This window comes from Triticum dicoccoides, chromosome 7A (genome assembly GCF_002162155.2).
Source record: "Triticum dicoccoides isolate Atlit2015 ecotype Zavitan chromosome 7A, WEW_v2.0, whole genome shotgun sequence".
In the NCBI taxonomy this organism is placed as follows: domain Eukaryota; kingdom Viridiplantae; phylum Streptophyta; class Magnoliopsida; order Poales; family Poaceae; genus Triticum; species Triticum dicoccoides.
The window spans coordinates 126011608-126020593 of NC_041392.1; the positions used below are offsets into that span (position 1 = coordinate 126011608).

At 51.0% G+C, this 8986-nt stretch overlaps 1 protein-coding gene across 1 annotated transcript; it reads right to left on the reverse strand.

Annotated features, from left to right (window-relative positions):
• Positions 1–255: 255 nt before the first annotated feature.
• Positions 256–1417, reverse strand: LOC119331917. Its single transcript, XM_037605094.1, has one exon. The coding sequence runs from the start codon at positions 1151–1153 to the stop codon at positions 779–781; it is 375 nt and encodes a 124-aa protein (XP_037460991.1). The 5' UTR covers positions 1154–1417; the 3' UTR covers positions 256–778.
• Between the last annotated feature and the right edge of the window lie 7569 nt (positions 1418–8986).

The following is an 8986-nucleotide window of genomic DNA, read 5'->3' on the forward strand; positions in this document are numbered from 1 at the left end:
TTCTTCACTAAACAATACAAAGAAACCATGATTAGCATTACTAATTATTTGGGCAAATGTTGGGCAACATCGATATGTAAAGACTTTGCCCCGGCTCCTTCAGCTGGCTAGCTCCGCCACTGCGTACACCCAACTCCTATGAGCACCTCCGAAAGACCGATCCGGCATATTATTTTGAAATTTACAATGTCACCGTAGGCACAAGCCTAATTGCTTGCAACCATGCGAGGACATGGCGATACAGACATGCCTATATGATATATGTAAATACAATGAGATATATATACGCTTGATTACTACTTCCTCTGTCTCAAAATATAAGAACGTTTTTAACACTATACTAGTATAAAAAACGTTCTTATATTATGAGACGGAGGGAGTAGACAATTAAGGCAATACTACTTTACATGCTCTCCCGTCTAAAAACCTCACAAGAAGCCTGCATAACTCCAGTACAATACTTTTGTACAGAGTGACTACAATGCTAGCCGAAGCCTGAGCTAATACTACTTACTCAACACAACCGGATACTACTACAAATGCTACATTACGTAATAACTTCATGCTGGATCATACGGAGCTTGACGGCTCCTGTCTCGAGCAATCATGAGCTAGGACGCAAATTATTCATTCTTCAGGACGGCAGCCAAGCCACGCAAGGCACATGCCCCCGCCCGAAGTACGTATTATTCTTGACGCCTTTGCCCAATCATTGGCAACAGCAACAGCAACCACCACGAGCTGGCTAGCTATCCTTCGCCTCCGGCCGGGCGATCGATCACGCATCCTCGGCGTCCGTGCACCGGGGCCCCGCGGCCACCTTGCGCCCCTGCGGCGCGGCGGGGGACGCCGGCGGCGAGTCGAGGCAGCGCCGGAGCAGGCGCGACACGGCCGCCACGAGCTCCTCGGACGCCTTCTTCCCGGGCGCGCGCGGCGCCTCCCGCGCGAACGCGCCGTGCCGGTCGAGCGCCTCGGCCGTGGTGATGGCGCGCTGGCCCCGGGCGCCCGCGCGGCGGATCTCGTCGCCCACGGCCTCCGCGCAGAGCCCGCAGACCCAGCGGCCCATGTACTCGGCCCGCACCGCCGCGATGTACTCCGGCGTGCACTCCTCCGTGAAGCCGCAGCACTCGCACCTCGCCCCCTCCACCTCCATGCTCGCTCGCTCGGTCGAACCAACCAATTACCGCTCCTTCTCCCAGACGACGTAGGACGACGGGACGGACGGCGCCTCGGCCGCGCTCCGGCCGCCGCTCCTGGCCTGCTCGCTCCGGCTCGCTTCTGCTACGGCGATGATGACGGCGTCGGCGCCTGGTGTCATCGCAGTCGGGCGACGTCTCCCTCGCGCTTCCCTCTGCTCCGCCTCGGCTCGCCTCCCCTCCCGCCCTGGACTTCTCCGCGCCGGGGCATGCGGTGGCAGCCAGGTGGTATTTATGCACGGCCAGCGGCGTGGAGCATGTGGCCACGTCTTGCCCCGCTGGCCCCGCGCGTCGGTGGGAGGTGGTGGCTCCTGTACGGGCCGTAGCCCGTAGCGTGGGGCTGCTAGGGAGAGGTCCACGTCGGGGGGCTGAGCTGGACGGGCGCCCGGCCTTTTGAATGCGTGGTCTGCGAGTACTGACAGCTGGCGACGGTGGGCCGCGCGGGCTGCTCGCCGTGCCCAGGGGTCGGGTGGATTTGGTGGCGGGTTCGGATGGGCCGTCGCTGTTGCTGGGCCCCGCTGCTGTTTTCATGCGCCTGACGCGTCGCTCTCTCCGGTTTATCGCGACAGGAGTGTTTTTGTCGCCGCTGCCTCCTCGGTTTTGTCTTGGGCTGGGTTGGTGCCTCCAATCATAAGCCTACTTTTCTTTACTTCTTTTTCCTTCAAAAACAATGTAGAAGCAGTTTTCATTGTAAAAAAAAAATCATGTAACAAGACTTTACCAGCTTGCTAACACACAATGGAAGGGCTCCAGCGTCTCGCATCCTTGCTCTGCAGATTTTACTGCACGCTCGTAAGCTATGTTCTTTGTTTTCCGATTGGAAAAAACTTGTTTTCAAGGAAAAAGAAAACCAGTCGACATCTCAAGGGAGAAAAAACACGGTGGAGACAAAAACGAATTTAGCAGCACAAAAATACAAAACCCGCTCAACCACTAGCTAGATCAGCACCACATGGAAAGATGCTCGGATCATGCATGCGATTTGGATCGTTCATGGCCATAGCAGCATGGCTACTATTATTACCTAACATGGGATATAGCGCATCTGTACGTCAAAGAAATATGCGTTTTAATGAGAGAAATAAGACAATACGCAAGGGCATATACAGTGATGTCCTTGCAGCCGAGCGCTAGTGGTCCACGAATCTTATACTCCCTCCGTTCCTAAATATGAATCTTTGTAGAGATTTCACTATGGGCTACATACGGAGCAAAATAAATGATTCTACATTCTAAAATGCATCTATGTACATTCGTATGTGATTCATAGTGAAATATCTACAAAGACTTATATTTAGGAACGGAGGGAGTACTTTCTAGTAATGCTAGGTAATTCATGCCACGGTTCTTTTTTCTTCAAAATTTCAAAAATTAATGTCAGATACCCCTTCGATCCATATTAATCGTCGTTGCTTCAGTACAACTTTGGAGTAGTAAAGATTGCGAGCTCGCGGGATGCACGCGAATGTACAAGAACACAAAATCCTCACCATCCTCTGAGCGTGCGGTGCATTTTGGAAGGTGCCGCGGCAAGTAGACAGGCGGGGGTTCACATGGTCGACCTCGACGTTTGGGTCTCATGTACGTACGTCTCGCGAGAAAGGTTGGTGGAGGCGCCAAGTAGCGTGCGATCCATTAACAGCGTCATCGATCTCGAAAGTGGTCCGCTGTACGCACGCACCTCACCTGCCAGGGTCGCTGGCGAGGAGCATTGGCACCGTTCGTTCGTACTCGCGTACGTGCGTACGTGCAACGTCAGCACTGCTGCCTGGGTACCGTGCATGTTCACACGCACACGTGAATCGCGCGAGATCTATCGATCGATGGCACGATGCGCCGCCGGCGCTGTTGGCTAGCCAGAGCGTGCGTGCGTACGTCCTCGTGTTGTGGCTAGCAGAGGCGGATGCGCCAACAGCCGGCGTCCGATCGATCCAGATCGAACGTACCGGCTACCGAGGAGGACGCGACGCCGACACATACAGATTCTTTTTTTTAGTAACACGCATACGGCGATTTTACCTCTTTTTTTTTTTGAGAGGATACGGCGATTTTACCTGTGGCTGTAACCTGATCGCGCCGGCGTGGCCCTCCTTCCTTCGGGCCGGCCGGCCCACCACGGGGCACGGGCAATCAATGTGACCCGTACGTCGAGACAGCGCCCTGCACAACGGCGGATGATCGGAAGAAGCAGGTGGTGCTAGTGGCTGCCGCCGCCGACGGCGCTGCGCCGTGCAAGTCCGCGTCGCGGGGTTCTGCTCGTCAACTTCGACACGGACTGTAATCTACCTATACCCGCGCGCCTGTTGTGCTCCGGTTCTATCCGCCCCATCATCGCGTGCTCCCCAACTTGTGCCGCCGATGGCTACGTCGTGATGGCGCCGGCAGCAGTGCAGCACCGCCGTCAAGTAACATGGATCGCTAACTAGTCTGCAAGTACACTGTGTGTGGCAACTGCGAGAGAAGTAGCTGGTGCCAGCCGCCCGGACTTGGTAAATCCGGTCACTCAAACGCCCGTGGACATTGACCGAATACCCCTTATATTTGTCATTCTGTATCCAGGTATCTCATATCTGGCGTCTTATATTCATATAACCCGTGCACACGTTGATCTATCAACATGATCAAATGGCGAACAACAAAATTGAGCTGCAAAGGAACACAAGATCGGCTGCAAATGGATAAACATACTTCACCATATCCAAAAGATCATAGTTCGTCCACGGACAAGTTCATAAACATCTACAACTAAATCGGTATAAATATTAAGGAGGACGCGGGGGGATGGGGGGGATCACCACTTTCTCGCCTGGCCTTTGACCGTCTGGTCACCGGCGAGTCGGAGTCGGGAAGGACGATTAGCCCCTTCATCCGACGGACCGCCCGGTCCCACTACTAGGGAAAAGCCTATACACAGAATTTTACCAGTAGCGCTGTACAAAATCAAGCGCTGCTGCTATTTAGTAGCAGCGCGCGTAAATAAACCGCGCTACTGCTATGACTTTAGCAGTAGCGCGTACTAGCGAAAAGCGCTGCTGCTACGTTTGAACTGCGCGCACATGGCTAGCCCAACCTAGCAGTAGCGCGTATAATGGCCCAGCGCTACTGCTAATCTCCGTAGCTGCAGCGTGTATTCTAGAACGCGCTGTAGCTAACATAGCAGTAGCGCCCTTTCTGGAATGCGCTACTGGTACTTCTGACTTAACCACGCGGTTCGTCCTTCCCCACGGCCACTTCATCCCCCAAATCAACTCCACTCTCGCCGCCGCCGTCGCCCCTCGACCGCCGCGCACTCTCCCCACGCTGCCCCCGACCCCAGATTCAACGTCGGCCCCACCCCCGACCTCAACGCCGCCCCCGCCCCCCCGACCTCAACGCCGCCCCGGAGCCCCGACCACGACCTCGACGCCGCCTGCCCCTCCCTCGTCGCAGGCACCCGAGGTGAGCACGCCTGCTCCTCCCTCTCCCCTACCTCTGCCTAAGGTTTCTACCTCCATCAAATTAGTTAGGATGGAAACGAATCGGATGCGGATGCGGCTCAAATGAGTTAGGGTTCATGTAAGGGTGGAAACGAATCAAATTTCTAAGATAAATCATAAAACGAGTAAAATTTGACCACTTATTTCACTTTATAGTTGGATAATTGGAATATCCGCTACCACTTTCCACCCCTATAGGTTCATCAAATTAGATGGTAATTAGGGCAGTAGTTCTTAGGTACTAATTAGTTAGTAAGAATTAGGTACTAATTAGGTACTAGAATATTTTTATTTATAGTAAGTTTATTTTTAGCAAGAACTAGTTGAATTAATAGAACTAGTTAGTAAGAACTTGTTGCTATTTTTCTAGTTAAAGCAATTTTCCTGCATCGACGTGGACGATGCCTATCCCGCATCCTCGTCGTCGAGTCGGCGGAGGACGACACCTGCTTGACCAGATGGGCCATGTCCGGGACTGGGCTCCGCCGGGGTGGTACTGGGAGGCGCTACCTACCGGGGGGCGCAGGTTGGTGAGGAGTCAGCCTGTCGTTGACCCGAACCTTCTTTGGTGGCGGTCGCGTGGGCCAGTGACGGTTCAGAGGCTCGAGGACTCCACGGAGGTGGTGCGTCACCGTGTCAGTGAGGAGGACGCGCACGTCCGGCGCTACTTGTTTGCGTTGGAGCACAGGTTCTCCAATACCTGGCAGGTTCTCCAGGGATCTCACTGGAGCTATGATCCCATGATGGTTCCTTCTCTGTGGGTGTCCACCGCCCACGCCGATACCCGTCGTGTGCTAGGGTTTTAGTTGTACTAGTGATGTTATATGTATGACACTATTCGGGATGTATTAGTGAAAATATTCGATGATGTACGGATGCATGAGATGATTTACTTTTGCTTATTGAATGCATGCTAATTTGAGTCTTATAAGATATTTTGAAATGTATATCTTGTGTTGCTCAATATCTAAGTGGCCGGTCATGTTTGCAGGTTACACCTCCGAGTGGCCTATGTTTTGCCGGAGTGTTGATTCATTTCCGTTCCGGCAAATTTCAGGCGCTCGATATATCCTATTTTAGCAAAGGTCATGCCGGATTTTTCCGTGAATTTTGGCATGACTTTTGCCAGAATATGTAGGAAAAATCGAGTGCCCCGGATTTGTGTGTTGAGTATCCTGGTCGTTGTCTTTTATCGATTTTCAATTAATGTTTTAACTATGAACATAGGAAATGTCTGACGACAAAAAGGATTTCGGTATTTGCAAATACTGCGAAGACGAGCGCGGCCTGTGCGACGGAATCTTCCTAGATGATGATAGGCGCTTCAGCATCAAGCCGGACGAGAACTTCGAAGTGGATACAATAAGTCACAACGACAAGTCTTTTTTCGTAATTAAGCATGACATCTGCTTCATTTGCTTCAACTTATATTTTTTTTACTATTCTACTAGCGTATCCCCTGCCATGCAAGAGTTTTTGTATTGGATAAGATAGGTTTCAGTCATACTATGGAGGTAAAGAAAGTTTATTTGAAGACCGAGCATGGTTATATTTTCCACGCAAAATTATACAATTCAGACGACTACACCTATTTTGGATGCAAAACATGGCGAGCACTATGCAAGACTTATGCATTTCAGCTTGATATGGTTATCACCTTTGATATTCATCCGGAAGATGATATTGAAGGTAATACCGACATCTGGGTCGATGTGCAGACGCCTCCAGTTACACCAAAATGTAAGTTTCTCAACCATATTTATGTCTTTGATATTGTTTATTCAAAAATAGTTGACAACTAATTTGTATTGTCAGCTTATTTCGGTGCAAGCAAACATGTCCAGCGCTTGGTAGACAGGACCTACAACTGTCCCAGGGCTGAACTAAACTGCGAGGAGCTAAGTCATTATATTTCATGGCTTGAGGATCTTGATACCGTCAAGACAAATTTTCTTCCTGGACTTAGAAATCTTAGTACTGAAAACGTGCGACCAATAGTGTTCGTCATGAACTACGGTCACATCTATCTAGGAAGGATGGTAAGATTTTTACTATTTGTCCTCAGTGCATCTTTTCCATACATTATTTGTGAAGCTAAACTTCATTGCTAAGTATGTGACCATACGATATTCTTCAACAGGGACTCCCGATGAATGTTGTGCCTTATGGGATCGAGACTAAAGGTACCATGAGTATTATTAGCTTACGGCCAAGATATCCTACATGTTACTTTAGTGCATTCAAGATCAGCGATGAATGCTTAATAGTGCAAGACTGGACCAGATATGTGATGGGGGAGCGCAGACAAGTACTAGGGGGCAACAAACAGATGTGCTACCCAAAATTAGAAGACAGGTTCATCTGCATGCTTCAACTTGATCAAGGAGGAGAGCTACACATGTTTTATGTTGTTTTACCTAAGAGAGAGCAGCAGGAGTGATTAGCTAGAAATGAGTTTGAGGATGATGATGTGCTACACTATTACTATGATGATAAAATAGCTAGTGTTGGTGGTAATGACTGATGATTATTATTAGCTAGTGTTAGTGGTGATTAAATAAATATTGTTGCTGCTAATGATTATGATGATGATTAAATAGCTTGTGCTGGCGGATTAGATTCAAGTGGAGGCAACATGTGGTGCACATCGAAAGTACTACTAGTCCAAACTAGATCAAGTTTGGATTAGTAGTATACTTTTGACATGCACCACATATTGCCTCCACTTGAACCTAATCCACCTTCATTTGACACACTGTTATGGACATAATGATGTAAACCTCATAACTGGTATTGTACCAATATTTGTACGATGGCGCATAAATACACTAAAAATAAAAAAATAATAAAAAAACAATACTAGTAGCGATGGAAAGAAAACACGCTGCCAGTAGTTACATTAGCAGCAACGTGGGAGTGAACAAGCGCTGCAGCTATTTGTCCTAGCAGTAGCGCGTGCGGCACGCGTTACTGCTAAGCAATAGCTGTAGCGCCTTATTAGTAGCGCGCCTACCCGCGCTACTAGTGAGCACAAAACCAGCGCTACTGCTAGGGTTTTCCCTAGTAGTGTCCTACTCCCGCTTCAGCCTTGCTACCCGAGCCTTCTCTGCCTCTGCCTCCTTCGCTTCGCGCCCTGACAGCTCTGGCTAGCCGGAGCGCCTTGGCATTCTTCCGTCGGAGGCGGCGAGCGTCCGTCTCTGCTGTCATGACGGAGCAATGGTACACCCAGGCGAGGAGACGCGTGTCCTCATCGACGTCCGCCTCCATCCGCGACGGCAACGCGCGGACTGCTCCGCCGCCTCCCTCTCCCGTGCACGCTGCCTCTCGCGGCGCACGCCTTTGACTCCGGAGTGCGCGTGTGAGCCGGAGGCGCCAGCACAAACACCCAACACTGGCCACGTGCAGGAGCGGACGGCAGGGGTAGGAGACAACGCGAGGCTGGCACTGACTATGCTGACCGGGCATCGTTGTGCGCGGGCTGGGAGGGTCCAGCTCCGGCGTCCACGCTGCGCCGGCGCGGGAGGTGCGGCGACACTCCGGATCTAAAGCTGCCTCCAATCTCGACCTTGGACCGCTCCAGCGCAATGCGGAGGGCCATCTCCTCCTTGTAGTCAAGCTCCGAGCCAGAGTCGTTGCCGGAGCTGCTCATGGTGGTGGATGGGATCAGAACCGGAGAAGTATAGGAGTGGACGGGCGGGGCGAGAGAGGGAGAGAGTGGGCTAGGGTTTGAGCTCGCCGTCCGGATTGAGGTTTTTTGTGGGGTCTGTGATGGGCCGGACTTGTTAGGCGGACGCGCCCTGACATGCCCGGACCGCCCTATATTTAAGCTGGATATGAGGGGTATCGTCTGTCCAGGTGTTTGAAACTTGTTTAAGAGGTTCTGTTGGGCCAAATTTTTATGACCGGTCACTGACCGGACGGCATGCCCGGACGTTCGAGACGAGTATAAGAGACCCGGCTGTAGATGCTCTAACAGTGCTGGAAAATAGATCTGCCGCATTCATGGCTCAACCAAAGTCTTTTTTCTAAAAAAATGCATGCATAAACTCCACCTCATTACACCCCAAGTACAGTATCATTGAAATCTTTGATCACTTCGTACACTATTTAGTTTTGTTTCTCCAGTTTGTTCTCCTACTAACATTTGTGCCTAATCTCTATTCCTAATGGAGCAGTCCGTACATCGTTCGTTCGTTCGTACGTCGCCCCCCTCCCATCGATCGATAGGATCCCCTCGATCCGTCCCACCGATTTTTCTCCTATCCCATCGGTTTTCTCTCCCCCGCGACTTTTTTTCTTATTTCTTTTTTACAT